At 38.2% G+C, this 20,831-nt stretch overlaps 1 protein-coding gene across 2 annotated transcripts; it reads left to right on the top strand.

Moving 5' to 3' along the window:
* The first annotated feature begins 116 nt into the window (after positions 1–116).
* LOC6534557 (cAMP-dependent protein kinase catalytic subunit 3) lies at positions 117–20,563 on the top strand. 2 transcript variants are annotated; one of them, XM_002095197.4, is made up of 9 exons: positions 117–270; positions 333–395; positions 7,735–8,421; positions 17,415–17,583; positions 17,944–18,053; positions 18,115–18,360; positions 18,423–18,604; positions 19,244–19,321; positions 20,023–20,563. In XM_002095197.4, the coding sequence occupies exons 1-9, from the start codon at positions 165–167 to the stop codon at positions 20,146–20,148; spliced, it is 1,767 nt and encodes a 588-aa protein (XP_002095233.2). In that variant the 5' UTR covers positions 117–164; the 3' UTR covers positions 20,149–20,563. The 2 variants fall into 2 exon arrangements, with proteins under 2 accessions (XP_002095233.2, XP_015050708.2); XM_015195222.3 differs by lacking the exons at positions 117–270; positions 333–395 and adding an exon at positions 2,219–3,065.
* Positions 20,564–20,831: the final 268 nt, after the last annotated feature.

Genomic DNA, 20,831 nt, shown 5'->3' with positions numbered 1-20,831 from the left:
AGACGGCAAATTAATCTTGTTGTATCTTTGCAAAGACTATTTTAAATTTTAGGACAGTGGCGCCCTCTGACACACACAAATCAAAGCACAAACTGACAAGAAATATATCGATAGTTCGGGGGGGAAAATTCAAAAAGGTGTAAATAAAAAAATATTCTCTTAAAATGGAAATGTGGCATAAATTTTTGGATCGTATTTTAGTGGTTTGGAGAGTTAGCACATGTGTTTTCGCGATTTTCGGCTTCGGATTATATTCCTGCTGGAAGCAAAGTGAGTTGTTCCAACCTTAATACTGAAAGCAGCAAGTAGACTTACTATATTATGGCTCACAGTTTGGGGCGACCATGATTTGGCTTCCGCTCTGCGGGAAGGACTGGCCACGCCCACTCAAGGAGGTGAGTGCATGCAATGTCCTTGCACTTGACAACAGGCCTGAAGCAGGCTCGACAAGAAAATAGAAAAAACACACAGAAGTCACACACAGAAAACGCAAACGCAAAGCTTGCTGACATCCCGTGCCTGCCTTCGCTTAATTATACCATCAAATTGAAATGCACACGGCAATTGTATGCGGCACCTGAAATGAGACTGTGGCACGCAGGCGTCACTCGTACTCGTACTCGCATTTCGTTTGCACCTGACCTTGTTGGCCTTTATTACAACGGCCAACAAAATCAACGTGCATAAACATGCGAACGCAACACCCGAAAACCGTTAAAGAGGCGCGCTCGCTGTTTGCTTAAACCGAAACAGAGGGCTCGTAAATACACAAAACATATTTCCCAGATTTTCTAAGCAACGCAACGAATCGCCGCTGCCGCAAAGTCTACTGAAAACAAACAAAACACTGAGGAAAAACACCCCCACCATAAAACCAGACACTTACCTTTTGATTTAAAGCGGGCTCTTAAAAGCTTCTGGTTTGAATCTTAATTTGGCACATTTTATATAAGGTATTTCGTTAAGTTTTTGCCATATACATATATGTACATATATGTTTGTACTTAAATTTAGTTAATTCTAGGAGGTTTTACAATCGAACTACCAGCCGTAAGATTATGCCTTCGTCTGTTTGATTTATTGAGCATCTCTGCTATAAATGTAATAAATAAGTATGTACATACATATATACATACATATATAGGTATAAGTGTTTCTAGGAATATTCAAAATTCGCCGCTGCCGAAATGTCTGCTGAAACTCCCACACTTAGAAAAAACCCATTTATCGCAATATCCCGGTTTTCCACAGAATATGTCTGTTAAAGCCGTTTAAAGAAAACTAATCTATGTTCGTAACAACTACCTAACTCAGAATTTAGCATTACATTTATTTATATTTCTATAATCAGGTACATTATACATTTTGTACTATATTTACTACATTATATATTACTGTTTTCCAAATGAGTTATTTAAAAATTAAAAATATTAATAATCGTATAAACTTATGGAAATAGTTTTAAATATACATACATACATGTATGTTTTATTTATCATCATTTCCCATCATTTCATTGTTAGTAAAAAAAGGTATACATTTTTTTTAACATTTATAAGAACTATTGTGTAACGCTGCACTTGGGTAAAATATATAATTAGATTCATATTTTTGTAAATTTGTAAATTTGTTAAATTTGTAAACGCAAAGTATTTTATTAAACAATGTAAAATTCTGATAAGAACAGCGAAAAGGTGTAAATTGTTGTCTACACAGCGACAAAATAGGTACATTTTTGTCTATGTATCTTCAAGATAAATTATTATTTGTATATGCATGTAGATTTTGGTCGCTGCAAAGACTTTCAGTTCCGTGATGGTACTGCCAATTAGCCGGGCGCACACCATTCTTGCCGTCTTATCACCATCGGTGATTACGGAACGCCTCCGCCATCCTGATGGTGATGATCCTGTTGCCGCCAAACCGTTTAGGCCCTCAAATGGAACAGCACTCGGGACACTTGGCCAAAACCAAATGTCTGCACACATGGAGAGCAAACACAAGCACAAACACATCCGACTATCAAGCGAGCATCCCGAAGCATCTCCCCTTGGCCGCCATCGAAATCATCATTATTGCCATCGTCATCATTGGCCGCTGCCCCGCCCCCTCCGACCAGGCCGCCCCCTTTTCCGAACCACCACGACTGCGCTGCGACTGCGACGTCGGCGTCCACGTCAAGAGCTGTGGCAAGCGATTCGCAGATTTTACGTTTCAGTTTCGTGCAAAACGTGGAAGCGGCTGGTCAACCCAAGAAAAACACCACAGAACACTGAACACCGAACACTGAACAACCATCCGAAAGAAAATTGGAAAACTCGGCATTGGTCTTCAGAGCAGAAAAAACACATATTCAAAGTTTGCAATCATCACGTTTGATTAATTGCGCTAAGCTGGAGTAATTTGGCTTTGTGCTGGCCAAACGGAGACCATCGAAAAACGAAGAAAATTGCAAGCTGCATTGTAAAAACCGGAAATTCTAGATCTCTCGGATCTCACGATCCCAGCGCATATAAACAAAACAAAGCGGCACATTTTGCCACACAAAAAAGCGAAGAAAAACCCACGAAAAAAGTGACACAAATAAAGCGAATCGCGATCGGTGTGCCCAGTGTGTCCAGTCGATCTCTGGTACCCATAAAGTAATACCTATGGCCCCCGTATACCTATAACACCCATAATACCTATAGCTGCCCCCCGCGAAACGCTGAGTGTTGAGTTTATTTCTGTTTCTGTGTCGGCTTCAGCGGTTTTCGCCTTTTTTCTGTTATTATTGCCGGCCAGAAGCGAAGGAAAAATCGAAATCGACGAAACGGCTAGTCGCGGAAAATCGTGCGCTCTTAAAGTAACATATTTATTTTTAACAATTTCGCAAGCGTTCAAATTTTGCTCCAGCAAAAAATTCAGAACTCACAAGCCAGACAATCGCAACCCGAACAACAACAATAAATATAGATCGGCTGTGGGATCGTTAAGTAGAAAAAAAGCCAAACCCGAAAACCAAAAACCAAAACAAAAAACAAGCCAACAACGGCCGGCAACTTTGGATCTCAAAATTTAGCTTGGTGAGTAATCTTTGGTAGTGTAAAAAGTGGAAGCCAGCAGTCAGCAGCCAGCCACAAATCATAAATGCTTGCTTTCCAAAATAGAAACAAAATGTGGAGATAAATTCGTTTGATGATTAAGCTTTGAGTACTATAATTAGGCGAGCCGATTTAATTAGTGCAATTAGCTAATTACACCTCACATGAAGAGGTAAATCTTGGTTTTTGGAGTGGAATAGAAGCAAAAAAGTGTCGGTACCTAATGTGGGTTTTCTTTGCATTTTCTCTTATAGATATTTTGAGATCTTGCTAATGTAGTCATTAAGTTAATGAGCTTTGCAATTGACACGTCTTTAAAAGCTTTAATGGAGCAGGTAGATATAACTGCCCATGATTTAAACAGAAATATGAAAAAAATAAATTAGAATAAAATATTTAAATGTCTATATACATATATCAGCAAGTATAGAATAAGCAAGTTAAATTGTAAATACGTTTAAATATTTCTGTTTTTTTTTGGCATTGATAGGAATTGTTTTTTAAGTGTTATATTTCCGAGGAATTTATAAAAACTTTGGATCACATATATCTTTCATCTGTGAAAGAAAGCAAATTATTCATTCGGATAAAATGTACATTTTCTTAAACTTGTTAAAGATTTCAAAGATCAGAAAGCGGAATAAATGATTATTAGATTCTTTACCGACAAATAGTAAGTATTTGAAGAATTCAAAGTGATTCATTTCTTCATAACCACTCAATAAAGAGGAATTAAGACGCATCAAGTACTTCTCCCCTTTTTTTTCAAATTTGGCATCTATTTGCATTCAGGTGACCCCATTTAAATAGCATTTTTTCATGTCGCGCTTCAATAACTCTGCGCAAACTCAGTCAAGGACTTTCGAAATCTATTCCCCAACTTCCCCATACGCATAAATGTTTATATGTTTCGCTAGCCAAATACAGTGGCAACTTAAGTGAGGAACTAGCACAAGGACAACGGAAGCACTTGCTCCATAAAAACAAATCCAAGACCATAAATCTGTTTCGCCCTTATGAGAGTTCTGAAAAACCCTCCCAGAGAAAATACTCGTAAAGAAAACAAAGCGTGTCGCTGGCTGTTATATGTATTTATGTTATGATTACATTTAGCCGGCATTATTTTTGACGATTATTGCCATTTGGGGTTTATTAGCCGAAAACCAATGGAGTGGGTGACAATCCTTATCCTTGTCAACCCAAAATGGCCAATGAATTCTCGTTTTTGTAACACCCCCATCATTAATTCCAGCGTATGCACTTATTCAGATAATTACATATCCTGGCGTACGAAAAATATTATTAATGCCAACGCCTACAGCAATTCTCTTTCGCTGTTTGGAAATTTCGAAAATACACCGATGACGATGATAATAATATGAGACGCTTTCTTTTTATAAAAAAGCTATCTATAAATTCGTGCACATATTTTTAAACAAATCGCCTCGCGCTGTTTTTAATTAATTAAGCGCACAATTTATGCCTGGGCACACAACGAATTAATAAATGTTGCAAACATTGCACCCAATATTAATTTACCCAATAAAAAAGGTCAATTGGCTTGTAGTCACAGGATTAGGCAATCTCCTCTTGCTCAGCCTTTCAAAATATATTCGCTGATATTCCGAATAAATCAAGTCTCTTAATGCTAGGTGAGCTAAGACCCATGGGATACGTGGAAATTTCCTGAAGCATAAAAGTTTCAGCAAATTTTGTATAAGAATATAAATATAAATATTTTGAATGAGTTATGGGGATATACATAGGTAATTTAAAGTTATAAGGTACCTTTTCTGGATTATGGATTGCAAAAAAGTGGAAATAGAGAAAGAGAGGGAGTTTATATAGTATTATACATATTTCAAAATATATGTTGTATTTGGAGAAGCTTTATTAAAGTAAACGACATAAAACGCTTATTGACCTTACACGGAATCGGTCTTTTAATCAGAATCACTTCTCCAGAAGAAGATAACCCTGATCTTGCGCAATCTCACACCCCACTCACCTGATCTTTGCATCTTATCTCGCAGGCACTAATTCTTGTGCTTAACGTTAGTACGAGGCATATAGTATATGCTTTTTATTGCGTTTTCCATTCACGAAAAGTGGAAGCGTCTAAAAGAGCAAAAAAAAGAGTGCTGGCCACCGGAAGATTAGGCAACAATTTAACATTTGGCTGGCTGGCTGGCTGGCAACGACGACCCCAATTTCCATTTCCATTTCCATTTTCAAATTTGGCAGCCGCCAAGGTGAATGGGGCCGATCTTCAGTGGGTAAGTGTAAGTGGGTATATATGAATATACATATATCTGTATATAGGACTGGCCGATCGGCTGAGATCGGTTGTTTCTGTTCCTTGGTTCTTTTGGCTGCTTGGCTAATTTACAGCCCGAGTGATTGTCTACAATAATTTTTGAAAAATTATTCTCAAAACAAGCCATGCACTTTGCCTTAGACAACTTTAATTTATATTTCCGCACTTTTATGTGCTGGCGTTTCATTTTCATATTTTCCTACCGAAAAAGTGCAAACATCTTGATCGCGTACGTAAATAATCATGAATGACAGTCGTTCATAAAATTAATGTATGTGTAATAATAATAATACAAAAAAACAAAACAAAACAAAGCGAAAGCTTAAGGAAATATTCGCAGAAATTGTCGGGTGGTATTTTTTGCACATATCAAAACGTTCTTCCACACAAGGTACAATAAAGCGATTTAGATATGCATATCCATACGTATACTTAATATTTCTCGAGGCGCAGTTAAATGAATTTACGTAAGTCCAGGTTTATCAGGGGTTGCTCTTCGAGGCGTGTCAATTGCAATGGGGAAGACATTTGTTACGTGGGTAAGATATCTGTGTATCTGCTTGTCCCTCAGACAACTGCGAAGTTGAGTGAGATGATACCAGGTTTAAAACTACAGGGCAGATGCCTTTTAATTATACCGAATTCGAGGAAAAACCAATCGAGTTTCTGAGCTACTATACGTAAATGACTGGATTCTATTTCATGAAGTACTTTATTTGTTGATACAGTGTACTCGTATTTAACTTTCTTCCTCCTCCATTGAAAAGTACTTATTTGCACTTGTGCTTGCCGTTTTTACATTTTCGACAATATTCTCTTTCACCGAAACTGGCAATAAACCCTTTCGATGCTCGGTAGTCAAATGCCACGCCTGACTAATCTATTGTCATCTTCTTGGCCTTCAAACAGCCAAAGCTGTAGTTAATGATGCGCATCAATCCCTGCCCTCCAGTGCACATTTTGGGTGGCGCTCTTGTGCATCCTCGAGTCAGTCGAATGCTCTTCTATGGACCAGCTGGCCTAGATTGCCCCGGCCAACGCTTAAACAATAAAAGCCACTCAGGCCAGCCAAGAATATGCGGATGGAAGCGCCATGTAGATGGATATTGATTTTATAGTCGGATGCGTCCATCACGATTTTGCATTTCGGGTGGACCGACCTCAATAGCGCTTTATCGACTTTATTATTTCTTGAGTTAAATGTATCGGGGCATTAAGGCGAACCTCAAGAAATTGCCTCTGTGTCTGGGGCCTCAGGGGTTTTCCTTTTGTTGGCAGCCGGGCAACCGGGTAGCCATCAAATTGAATCAAGACTGCAGTCATTGTTATTAATAATATTAGTACGAGATGTGATATTAACTGGACTGCAGCCTCCTTTCTGGCGGCGGTGGAAACCCTTTGGCATGCGAACTCAATTTTCCTAGGCTGACAGTTTATAATGCCTTTTGTCCGGACGCCTGTCTCTGTGTTGATAAAACACTTGTTGCTGGATGCACTGTACATATGTATATATGTACCTACGAGTGTAGTACCAGCGGCCATTCCATTTCACTTTCAATTTACGAACACTACAATGAGTGGACCGGGCCCAAATACAAAGCCATCATCACTATCCTCGGCTGGTTAATTAAACGACCATGGTCTGGCAATGGGAGCGGACTGGACTGGATTGGATTGTGGGACTCGGCGTATAAATACACCCCAAGGCAATTTGAAAGAACAATGGAGGCGGCATTTAGCCGAGCGTACTGAGCTCTTAATGGACATGTGAACCGAACTTAAAGAACGGGAAGTGAATAGAAAGAATGCAGGTAAATGGTGGAAACAACGTGATTGTTTCCCCAAATGTTTTGAGGTCAAAGTCAAACCCTTCAATAAAATATATCAAATTCATACGCATTTATTGTTTGGCTGTTCAGGAATATCTAAATATCTTATGCATCTGCTTTACTAAGTAGTGTTCAGGAATATCCAAATATCTAATGCATCTGTTTCACTAAGTAGTGTTCACACCCTTACGCGCTTGAGATCAAATCAATACTTTAATTTTCAGTTAAGCATTTAAGTATGAAAGGCGTACACAACATAAATTGATTTTTTGTATGCAGTTGTCCATGATTTAAATGGGTAATTAATTATATTTCGACAGCGCAGTACCACGTATTCAAATAGTTACGTGAACTGCCAACAGAGAAACGTTACGGCGATGTAATTACGGCAAGTGTAACCCCTTTTCGCCCTTTTTCCCAAACTGCTTTCAATCAATCACGCCGGCTATTTGCTTTGTTATCCAAATATAACTCGACAATTCATTTCCAATCCATTCAATTGCAGGAAAAGCGACAGGAGACAACGGGACGACAGGAACTCCGGCAAGGACAATCGGGAATCCGCAGGCGAGGATTGCGAGTGAGATGTCCACGGCGACTTGTGCCCGCTTCTGCACGCCTTTGTCATCCGGCACGGCAGGATCCACATCAAAATTGACAACCGGAAACGGAAGCGGCAACACGATGACGTCGGCGTACAAGAAGAAAATTCCATCAAACAACAGCACAACAGCAAATACAGCAAATGACAGCAGCAACACAGAGACAACATTCACATTCAAATTGGGCCGCTCGAACGGCCGGAGCAGCAGCAACGTAGCCTCCAGCGAGTCATCCGATCCCCTGGAGTCCGATTACAGCGAGGAGGATCCGGAGCAGGAGCAGCAGCGTCCCGATCCGGTGACCAACAGCCGGAGCAGCAGCACCGCCACCACCACCACCACCAGTTCCGCTGACCATGACAATGACGTTGACGAGGAGGATGAGGAGGACGACGAGGACGAGGAGGAGGGCAACGGCCGGGATGCGGATGACGTCACTCACGATTCCAGCGAGAGCATCGAGGAGGACGATGGCAATGAGACCGATGACGAGGAGGACGACGACGAGTCCGAGGAGAGCAGCAGTGTCCAGACCGCGAAGGGAGTGCGCAAATACCACTTGGACGACTACCAGATAATCAAAACAGTGGGTAAGTCGGATGCTGTTTACACTAGCCCCACGGGGCGTATGATTGATGTTAAGGTCCCACGCCTTTCAGCCTTCAACTTGTCGCGCGGCTGCGAATGATAGTCTACGACTCGGTTTCTCGATCGATAGTTTCTCGTGTTTGTTGATTTTGCCAGGAAAACTGTTTAGACTGGTGCCATCAATACTCTTTCGCTTCTAGGTCAGATGAGGTCATAGGGAGGTATATGGATGCTATTTTAACCCGAATAGCGTAGTTTCTGGCTTAACCTTTTTAATTGCAGTAAAATCTCTAGGGAATTGAAAATTAGGCTTTTAAAAATGTTTGCAAATATAGACCAAGACTTTAAAAGTGTGGCTTAACCAATTTATATTATTTTACCCATATCTTAAGTATATAAATGAATATCGATTTAAAAAACATTTCTAACATTCCTCGAAGCAATTATCCACTTGCTGTCTGGACTGCTTCGTTTGCAGTAAGCCAAAAATTTCTCACAAAATTCGTGGGAATCACTGTCAAAAATGGAAAACTCGCCCAGCACACATTTGAAATTCTTTACTTTGATTATTCCATTTAATTAAAAGAGTTTTCTCACCTGTTCAATCAATTCGTTTTCATCCCCAGTTGTTTCATCTGGAAAAGGAAAAATGTATTCAAATACCATTGTTTTACTTTTTCTATGCTTTTTGTTTGCTATTCTTTGATTTCGCTCAACGATTTAATTTCAAATATTTATTACCTCATTTTTTGAGCACGTCGGTATGACCGAGACTCTTTTGGCTCAGCGTCAGCTTCACTTTCCTATTGCTTTTTATTGGCTTTATGCATAAATAAATTCTTATTGATTACGCAAATTGAATGAGGCAGTGAAGAAGACTAGGAGCTCGTATTATGATTATTATGAGCTTTTCGCACCACAGCGGGCCAGGGAATTGTTTTCATTGCTCCACGGCGATCTGGCTTGCGTAAAATTTAATTTAGACAATATTTAAAGTGAGTTCGTTTACGTACGATTATATATTCTGGGACTCTGCTTAGGATCATCAATGGGTCTTACGTACTCGTATAGACGCTCAGCCAATTAATGCCCATAATATTGTGATTTGTTTTCCCATTTTGACGTCTTCGGTGTGAGCAAAGCAGCCTCTTTTAGTATACGACTAAATTTAGTATACTATTCAAACACTCATTAAGCCTTGTGGCATAAATATTTACTTCAGTTTGAGGTGAGTTCAGGGCATTTTCCTGATTTATTGCCACAACAGTTCCTCTGCTACACGTGTGATCAATTTGGGTTTTCCTTACTATCAAAATCATTTAAATGGATTTGTGCACCGATCGTTTCAGTTCCAAAATGCTGAGGCCAACTCAAACAATCGCCGAAATATTGTGGGAGTAACTAATGGCGTTTCTTTGGACTACAATTACCTTTTAAATTGTTTTATCTATTCGCCTTTTTTGTATTTTAGCAAATTAATGAAAGCTATATGTTTTAGGAATCCATTGTGGGAGCTAATGGCTTTTAGCTGCCTACCTAAAATCGTTTCTGCGAATATTGTAATTTTGTTTTGTTTGTTTTTAGTTAGCAGTCACTTTTTCCTTGTTTCTAAGTAATTAAATTTAATGGAGATTAAGTTTGCCTATTTTCAATTTTAATTCATTCAGTTACTGAATATTTGATTTATTTTCTATTGTTTTTCGGTGTAAAAAGAAATGGTCTATTAATTGCAGTTAGGATCTTGGCTTACTGTATAAATTTTTATTGAATTTACCTTTCAAATCTGGCCCTATGTTAATGGGTACGACTTACTGTTCATTGTTTAAAGTTCATCAGTCAACAGAACTTACGCGATATGAGTAATTCCGCTGAGTTCCTTTCCGTATCTGCTTTTCACCGCGTTTAGAGTGTACCACACGCCGTATGAGTAATATAGCATGGATTTCAAACAATTGCCAGAGCCCAGAAGGTATTGAGTGCGATTTTCGAGAGAAATCCGTAAGAAGTAAATAAACCACAGCGGAAGTCATGCCATGCGTGTGCATGGTATCCCAAATGAAATGGGAATGGGCTGCTGGATTATAAATGGCAGTGAGTCACGCTTCTTTTAGGGCATACGGATAATCAGCCGGTCTATTTTACCCATTCCCCTTTCCGATAATAACAATTACAGGCGATGGATAGAAGTGAGCATCATCGCCATAATTGAGGAAAAGCCAGTGGATGCTGAAAGCAATATGGCAAGAGAATATGAAGAAAACCCGCACTAAAACAAAAGAAAAACATCGCCAACTCTAAACATGTGCCCCTCAAGATTTACTATAAATATTGATAGTTGTTTCGCAAATCCCATTGATGAAACCAGCGACCTCAGGTCTCTTTAAAAGAGGGGGTTTTTTGTGAGAGAAGATTTCCCAAGAAATGTTTTCCAATTTTCGAAAACAACAGTATAACTTTTTTTTCCTTTTGGGAAACAAACAAAACATGTTTTTATTTGTGCACGTTCTGTCTGCATGTGATTTGACGATGGATCAACAATCAGAAAATGCCATTAACTTTGGCCTTAAACCTGTCAAATCAACAGTTGAGGTGCAATTAACACCGCAGTGGAATGGACTTTGGTTGTAACTGAAAAAGGAAATGCTCGTCTCGGGAAACTGGATTGAAGTTGAAGTGTTGCCTGTCTCAGCAATACTTTTATTTGAGTGAAAGTCCATGTCTTATCATTGCTTAAGTATCCGGGAAGAAAGTTAGTGTTTCTTTAAGTAGTAAAACCGGGATCTTTTCAGGTATTGTTTAAAAATGCATAGATAGATAGATATAAACAAAACTTATGTGTGTGTAAATGTCCACTCTCATTAAAATCTTTTTAAAGATACACACATTCCTCCTTTAATAACCAAGATCGTTTACGGATCCTAAACCAAAATCCCGAAAATTATCCCACCCAAGAAATCCAAAATTTCTGAATTAAGAGCGCAAAATGGTCTGATAGCCATTATTTTGGAAATGTGAAATGTGTTCTCGGGCGATCAATTGGGTCATTAAAAATTCGGAAATGTGCCCAGTGCTCTAACATTGTATAAATTGTTGCAAAGTGCGCTATATTTTCGGCGAGGATCAATAACCCCATCAGTTAGCGGAGGAAAAGTTATAAATTTTGTTCGGTGGCCCACTTTTTCGACTAAGTAGAGCCAATGCGGAAATCTCTGACAATTGAGGTGCTGACCCTATGTTTCCCTCAGGTCTCCACAGCTAATATATCAACTTGACAAATATTCCCAGTGGGGGGTGTCTGACTTTGCGGACTTTTCAATGGATCGTGGTGCGGTATATTTTTGAGCTGGCAATCCTTTTAGTCTGCCCATTGATTGATGGATTTTGCACAGATAAATATTTACGCACGGTTCTGGGAAATACAATTCAGATGGGACATAAAACTGGCCAAAACACAAGAGCCCGTTGCCGTTTGCCAATTGAAATCGAATTGAAATCGCCGAGTGTCAGACGGCGTGTGTGGCAGGCGTTCCTTTTGGGTATTTTGGCTGTCTTTTGTGCTTTTAGCATAAATTGATTTTTAAATAATAAAGGCCAATCAAATTTTGTGTCGGATAGCGAGCACATGTCCCAGTGTTTGTGGGCCGTGTAGAACAACAAGTTGTGTGTCGACATTGCGTCTGCAAAGTATAACTCACAGTTCAAATGGAAAATGGAATACCTCCTGGTCGCTTTTTGTTGTCTGCTAAGTGCCTATAATGTATATCTATATTTTCTGTATAAGTAATAATCATTTCGTCTGTGCTCGCCGCATGAAAAGACAAAATCAGTCAACGGCAAATTTACGATCGTATGGAAAATTTGAATTCGCCTCGCCCGATCTCTGTAAACTTTGTGAAGCTCCGACGAAAATGTGAATTTTATTCCAACAAAATCGCGCCACCGTATAAGCAAATATTATAGAAAATATTATTTGGCAATGTGCCGAAAACCAAAGGCCCCCATCACTCGGCCCCCTTTTTTTTTGGGGCGGAGGCATTGGTGAGTTTTGGGGACCCAGTCGGGCTGCCAGTCTTCCAAACATTAAACTAGCATATACCTATAAAACTGCGTTATAAGCACACTTTTCGCCTCTTTTGTGTCTTATTTAAAAAGGTGACCCAAAAATGCATTTTGCATCTGGCCGAAATAGGCAAATTTGACTACACCCATTGCCCGAAATAGACGCAATAGGCGGAACATGCGGGATAGGCGGAATGATTTTCTATATTTCGACATCAGATTTATGTTCGATCACGCCCCCACCACTTTGCGGTCTTGTAAAGCTGCAGTGTAAAAACTTGACAAATGTGAAAACATCATCGACAGGCAGGGGCAGGTGGGCTAATTTCTATATGCTATGTGGTAAATGGTAAACATCTGCTTCGAAAGTGTCATAAATCGCTTAAGTTATGACTGGGATGTCGCAAATGGAAGGGCATGGGGCGGGGTGAGAGGTTCTGTGGGCGGATTGGTAATTTCCGCAGTACAGATCTTTCCCATTTCGCGTCAATATTGCTGTATATGGTATAACCCGGAAGAAATTGGAAAGAAACACTTCTAGAAATTTAGTCCTAAATCATGTTGTAATATATAAATATATACAAAATAAATAAATATATATTTATATTGCTATACGAGTCAAATTCAATCAATTTTTCAATTTTTTGTTTGAGCGCCAGTATATATTTTATTTCTGCCAATACATATTATATTTTTATATTATTTCCTAGAACTGGGCTCGCTTGAAAATGTTTCCGCAATTGATTCTGAGCATCACAATTTTAATAATTAAATCCAATAAATAATTCCTGTAAGAATACATTTTAGTATATGACCCCGGGCAAATGTAACTTGCAAATGTTTTTGTCATCTTCAATTTTTAATTTAATATGCGTCAAAATAATTAAACTGAAGTTTTGCACCCAAAGTGCGAGTTTTGACACCCCTTTATTATTACATTTAGCAAAGGGTATAAATCAGTAGTTTTGTAACCCATTTGTTTCCTACCTCGAAAAGGTATGAAAACAAATAAATAAAAGCCGGAAAGATCGTATCTTGAAAGAACTAATTGTAAAATCAAAAACAAGTTTCAGCGGGGAACTTAATTAGAGCAGTCAGTCTGCAATTATCACGCGACCTAAATTCTCGTTGTTTATTATTATTTACAACAGCTTAAAAATGCGCTTTTAATGCCTATTTGGAAATGTTTAAACTTACGATCGTGCCAGTATTATTTTTAACCTGGCCTCTGAAGCTCCGTGTCTCTCACTAGGTCTTCCTTTATTTATGAATCTTTAAACAAACTTTGCCTCGACGAACTGCATAAAACGCAATTAACTTTATTTAACTTGGTGCGGCAGCTGGCGAGAACTGCAAATGGTGCCAAGTTTATATTCGCATTTACATGCTCTGCTTTTCGAAAAACTTTTTACAGTATTTTGACTCTTGGCGCACACAATTCATTAAATACAGAAACAGATACGCAATGATTTTTATTTGCCAGCGCAAACGAAAGGCATCTCCATCTATTCATCCATCCATCCATCCATCAGATGTGCACTGTCAGGCGGACGGACTGCATTCATGGGATGGCCATTTCACTGGACAGTTTATGCCATCGCTTCGTCAAATAGAAAGTTTCGTGTATTATGTAAAATATGTTTCGCCTTTTTCCACGCACTTTTTCCAGTTGCATCTCTGCAACTCATGTGCGCCGTCTCCGTCTGCCTCTCCAACGCCAACAGGTTTTTGCACAGCCACATCTCGGCCAGACTTTAATTGTGGCCGACTATCGACTTGGTCGGTCGTCTGCGTCTTCGTCTGAAGACTGAGCCTGGCACTGAGCGAAAAATATGGCAATAACGAACGAAATTATTATTTTAATGCTACAAATTAGGTAAATATTAGGAAATTTAAATAGTTTTTATTCTAAGATTTAAGTTTAGGTAATATGTATTTTTCACTGGATTATCACTTTTCTGTTTTTATTAGAACTTATAGAATAGACGCGACTTTATGAAATGTATTTTAAATTCTTTATAACAAATTACAGGGATTTCACAATAGTTTTATTTCTTTGTGTCTTATTTTTTTGCCAATAATTCTGCTGGTTATTTTAGTGCAATCTGTAGTCTCGAGTTTGTCTGCTCCGCAGCTGTCACAATTTCACTTTGGCCAGACATTTAGGATCAGCCGTCGGCGGCCAGTTAGTTGGTGGCTGAGGTAGTGGAAGTGGTAGTTAAAACATTGGTAAAAGCACTTTCCTTTGCACTAGTCAAGTTCGACTTGAGGTGGAGTGGGTCGTACATACATATATGAGGTGCTAAGAGATCATTTTAGATGGTTGCCGAGTGCCGCTTCTTTTTAGAAAGCCATCTTACAGAGTATTTAAGACGTGTAGTGAGCATTTACACAGTCATTGTACTTGACATAAACCAGCGGCTTATGCGGTGTTCAATCAACATTAGGATGGGCTTAATATCCACTGTAAGTAAAAGGCAGCTGACTTTTTAGACATATTCAGTCCTTTTAGCGAAAAAAGTATTTTTTTTTGGTAAATGTTATAAAGATAACCCAACAGTATATTTTATATATGATTCACTAGCAGATAAATGTAAATATTTAAGTGCTGTACCAACTGCACTGGAAATTCCTTATTTTAAACAAAGCCTTTCACTTGTTTATTTTTCCAGCACCCTTCTACATTCCCTATCAGAAAATATGAATACTTTTCGATAAAATTTTCCACTATAAAAGCATGTAAATATTTAAAAAACTATTCTCTCCGGAGCAAAGCCGCCGGAATTATTCCACACTAGCCATGTGCCCCCATGCAAGGCATGCAACTTGTTGCCAGCCAGAACTTTCCGATTTTTCATACCTTTTCCTCAAATATTTTTCCTATTTCCTGTGATTTCCTTCTCGCTTCATAATCACCATACCATGCAATGTGCCGGTGTCTGCCATTTAGCCTGCAAATTTGAGATCCAATCGTGAAATATTCTATCATTGGAATAACTACATCCAATCCGGCATGAATTTAATATTTATTCCTTGCTTAGTCAAGTTATTTATTTTGAATGCCAAGGCAATTGCAAAGCATTTATCTTAAAAATATTTGACGCATATGCATTTCTTATGGGTTGTTTATATATGATGGTTTAATTAGTTATTGCCACTTTTAGTAGAAGTTTCCAAAGTTAAATTTTGGGGATTCCTCATGCTCGAGTTTGTTTGCACTTGAGCAATGTGCCTATAAAAATGTTTTAAACAATCCGGCCAATGGTTTGGCATTTATAAAATATTTCTCTGGAATTTCTGGAAATTTGGAGATTTGCTTTTAAAGGCATGAATTTCCAACTCATTTCGCTAGAAGTGTTATGAGCTCATTAAAGCGCCTTGTCTCTGGGAATTATCAATAAGGCTCTTAGACATTTCACCCTCACTTTGTCCGCCTTTGCATTCCCACTTATATAATCGCACTGTCTTGCTTAGTCATTTCAACTACGCAATCGAAAAGAACAATTCATTAATTACAAAGTCGGGAATCATATTTTGATTTGCACGCGTAATGCTTGCCTCATCAAGGTGTATCCATATGGGGAGAACCTTGCCCACCCACCCACGCCCACATACAGCAGCAGCCAATATATTAGTGAAGGCAATTTTCAGCCTTTATTTCTTTAAATTATTATTTCGTACAATTAATTAGAATAATCGTTATCGTACATTGCCTATTGTTCTTAACAATTTTTCGGAACGGAGAAAATACTCTTTTTCAGTTGCAATTATCTCAGTCTTTACTTTTAGCTACATAATTATTTAATTGTAAACTTTCTTATTTGTTTGGCCTTCTTTCCTGTTTCCTTTGCTTGACCGCAGATGTAAGAAGCCAACTATTCTGGCAAGTTGCTCGGACTGTGATGTTTCATTTTTCGAGGAGGAACGCACGTGGCAAATAATTGTGGCCGAGTTCAATAATCTGCTCACTTCTGCTTTATTACATTGAAAATCACGGCTAATTATTGTTGGCATGAACGGGAACACCGAACATCGCGTACACACAGGGAAAACGTGCTGAAAAACTAAAAGCAGCTGCAGAAAGCGAAACTTTTCCCACTCCTCCCCGGCCGCTTCGAATTGGAAATGGTTTGATTGCGTTTCGGCTTTTGATTTATAAGACAAATCAATTTGTAGCCGTTTTGTTGTTTTGGCATGCCGTGGAAAACAAAACAAAGAATATGAAAAGAAAGAAATTTTCAGCCGTCGCTCTTGGCCACAAGTGTATCTGGCCAAAGTGTTTACGTGAAATCCGAGAGGCTCACACGCTCCGTGTTTCCTTTCCTGCCAGTTAGTCACTCGTTGGCCCACCAAAAGCGAGCCCAGCGAGTCGGGCGTTAGCCCAATTAAAAACTCAAGGTTGAGAAAATCTCGGGCGGGCGTGTAAGCCAACACCCATGTTGGTCATATTAGTGGTAGTGGTGCTAGTAGTGGTAGAATCGAGCTGGCTTTCGTAGCCTTAAAACGTGCTCGACAGTGAAAACAGTAATTATGCAAACAGTTGGGTTCGAAAAGTGGTTCTAAAGATAGCGCTCATTAAATGGCAATATACTATAGGGAACCGTAACTATGATTCAAAAACTTATATACATAAGTTAGCTTTGAGGTAAAAATTTGCAAAATAACTGGCAGTAATTCTTAATTGAAACTATTACACATATTACATAAAAAAGTGTTCGATTAAGTATGAAATAAATATTTGACTTTCTGAGTATTATTATTTTCACCTCGTCTGTCACTAACTCACGTTTTGGTTAAGCCGAGACCTTTGCCATATCATTTGCAAACACTTAAATGGGGCATGCCCCGATATTTAAGAACGCTGTTTGCGGTTTTGGCTTCGCTGCTCTCGATAATACGATACCCTACATTACCACCTCTTCCCTTTCCCTTGCAGGCACGGGCACCTTTGGACGAGTGTGCTTATGTCGCGATCGCATTTCGGAGAAGTACTGTGCCATGAAGATTTTGGCCATGACCGAAGTCATTCGTCTCAAACAGATTGAACACGTTAAGAACGAGCGGAATATATTGCGCGAAATACGACATCCGTTTGTCATCAGCCTGTAAGTAAAGCAATATGGAAAATATACAATATATTTTTAAAAAATTATTTTAAAATCTTGATAATAAAGTTGTCATGTTCTTAAAAAAAATATATGTAGGTCGAAAAAAATTATAAACTTCTTATATACAAAAAATTAATTTTAATTATATATTTTGTCGTGTAAAAAATTTAAAATTAAAAAGTTATTTATAATTGATCCAGATCACATGCATAAACATTGTATTTTCTGTTCAATATCACCTAAGAGCGGGAAAATTATAATTGAGAGACTTCATACCTTGTATTCAGTTTATTTATGTTGTTAACTTATCAAGAATAATTACATATTCCGTTACTTAATGGTATTTTTTTAATGCAGGGAATGGTCCACAAAGGATGACTCAAATCTGTATATGATCTTCGATTATGTCTGCGGCGGAGAGCTATTCACATATCTGCGAAATGCAGGAAAATTCACTAGTCAAACCTGTAAGTGGCCATTCTATTAAATCGTTTATGTATGTATCAATAATAATGATTTTGATTTTAGCCAACTTCTATGCGGCTGAGATCGTCAGTGCCCTGGAATACCTGCACTCACTGCAAATTGTTTATCGTGACTTAAAGCCAGAGAATCTGCTGATCAATAGGGATGGCCATTTAAAAATAACAGATTTCGGCTTTGCCAAAAAGCTGAGGGATCGCACTTGGACTTTGTGCGGAACACCTGAGTATATAGCACCTGAGATAATCCAGTCCAAGGGTCACAATAAAGCCGTAGATTGGTGGGCATTGGGTGAGTCTCAATTCGCTAGTTAACGAGGATGGTAAATGAAATTGTAATGAATTCACTTTTAGGAGTTCTCATCTACGAAATGCTCGTGGGTTACCCACCATTCTACGATGAGCAGCCCTTTGGGATTTATGAGAAAATATTGAGCGGAAAAATTGAGTGGGAGCGTCATATGGATCCCATTGCCAAAGACTTGATCAAAAAGCTGTTGGTGAATGATAGAACCAAGCGACTGGGCAACATGAAGGTGAGAATCATATGTTCATATGTAGAATTTGTAGATTCATAAGTTTAGAAAGTCTCGAAGATCTAAGATGGGAATGCAATAAATAAACAAATAATTTGGAGCATAAAGTTTGTTCAGCTGCCGTACTATACATCAAGTCATCTGTTTTTTTCATTCGATTTCGTTTCTTTTAATGAAAAGTAAAATTAGCACTGTCAAAGTTTTTTTATTTGTTTCACCCCTTCAATCTGCTTTATTCTTTCCTTAGATAGTCTCATAAAAATACTTGGCAAGGATTTCGTTAACACTTTCCGGCTTATTAGGCCCCATATTTATAGAGAATTGTTTACACTTGTCGCGGTCGGATTTTGTTGCTGGCATTAAAAATTGCATTGCATATATCAAAAATTAATTGTTGGCCATCACAAATAGATCTGCACATGCTTGTTGTCAGTTAGCCTAATACATTTTCTTCGAAATCATTTTTCACCTACCCCTGAATTTCGTTTTCGTCGCCCCGCACTTTCTTATATTTTAATAGATTTGTCGCGCGTTTTTTGCAACACGAGCTAGCCAAATGCAAAACGTTATTTATGTCCAATATTTTGTATTTCATTCTATGTTCGCCCTCCGATTTCGGAATATACCTCATCCCCACAGAATGGCGCCGATGACGTGAAGAGGCATCGCTGGTTCAAGCACTTGAATTGGAATGACGTCTACAGCAAGAAACTTAAGGTAAGTTCAAGGGTCCTCTCTATTTTCCGATTTTCCTTTTTAATTATTAGTAATTGTGGTCATTACTTTGTGTGGATTTTTGGCACACTGATCTCTGCCTTAGCTTTTGTCAGACGGCCAATGTATTTTCATACGTTCTCGTAATTAAAAGCAAATAAACAAATAAGTTTTCCAAATTAGCTGTGCCTTTAGTTAATGACCGCAGCGTCTATTTCGGCCTTTTGGGTGGGTGTTGGACCCATAAATCTACCGATTCCCTCTGCCCAGTCCAGTTGGTCCAAGTGCGAGTGAAATGTAACAAAAGGGGGCATTTCGCATCTGCAGGAGAAGGTGTTAATTGCCCACATGAACGCCTCCGTCCAGGCGGGAGACAATGGGTTAAATGCGTCACAACTGATTGTTACAAACGTGCTGAATTTTGCGCACATTTCGCAAATTTTACCCGTCGGCTACGTATGTTTGATGTGATTTTCAAATCACAAAAATGAAAATGCTATAGCTTGGAATTCCATTTTATGGATCTAAATATAAAACCAAATAGAAGTTTACTTTAAAGCTTATATAAATATTTTAATTTACCTAAACATGTATTTGGGATTCAGTTTTCTTGTGTTTAAACACTCATAAATATTCGATAATTAGTTTAAAATATAAGATATGTACAATCAAGCAATCATTTTTAAAATTTTCTTTATTTACAGCCACCAATTCTGCCCGATGTACACCACGATGGGGATACCAAAAATTTTGATGATTATCCCGAGAAGGATTGGAAGCCCGCCAAGGCAGTAGACCAAAGAGATTTGCAGTACTTCAATGATTTCTAAATAAGAGCCGAGAAATTGTAGTTTTTTGTTTTCTGTTGAAAATTTGTTATAATTTGCGACAGCAAGAACATTTATTATTTATACTGGCAATTAAGTGTTTAAAGTGCTGTGCTGATGCAATGATATGTAGTGGTACATATATTTATATACATAAACTATATTATACAATACGACTATACATAAACATACACCCGTACATAGTAAGACTAAGTTTATACCCGTTATGTTATGTCTAGCGAGTGGCGTCTAAAATTATTTATATATACTTAATTGTTTAAATGTTCAAATAGCGAGCAGCCCCCACAACTAGAAAGAAACACCTATAAGAGTACAGCTAAAGTACAGTAAAGATTATATTATAAAAAAACAACAAAATATTAACGTAAAACGTTGAATAAAGTGATACAAATTGAAATTTGGCCAAGCCTTTGTATTTTAATTTCGAATATATTTCTCTACCTTCGGGGGATTAGTTTTGGATCCGTAAATCTGTCACATCGGAACACGAGTCGCTTTGCTGACGAGCGTGATCTTCGTTTGACGTTTGCTTGTATATATTTTAAAGTATTTTGGTCCAGCTCTTGTTTTTTGTTTTATTTTAAAAATTTCGTCTTTTTAAATACATAAATTGATCATTTATAAAATAATAATATTTTTGATGTAATAGAAACAGGTTTCTATGA

This window comes from Drosophila yakuba, chromosome 3L (assembly GCF_016746365.2).
Source record: "Drosophila yakuba strain Tai18E2 chromosome 3L, Prin_Dyak_Tai18E2_2.1, whole genome shotgun sequence".
NCBI classification, from domain to species: domain Eukaryota; kingdom Metazoa; phylum Arthropoda; class Insecta; order Diptera; family Drosophilidae; genus Drosophila; species Drosophila yakuba.
The sequence above is the reverse complement of the archived record's forward strand: the minus strand, read 5'-3'. Positions and strand labels throughout refer to the sequence as shown.

What these genes read in the sequence shown, in the direction of transcription:
- LOC6534557 (XM_002095197.4), top strand. Translation starts at nt 165, where the DNA reads ATGGAAATGTGGCATAAATTTTTGGATCGTATTTTAGTGGTTTGGAGA. An exon ending in CGTAGATTGGTGGGCATTGG is followed by an intron (nt 18,361 to 18,422) that starts GTGAGTCTCAAT and finishes ATTCACTTTTAG; the next exon opens with GAGTTCTCATCTACGAAATG. An exon ending in AGCGACTGGGCAACATGAAG is followed by an intron (nt 18,605 to 19,243) that starts GTGAGAATCATA and finishes TCATCCCCACAG; the next exon opens with AATGGCGCCGATGACGTGAA.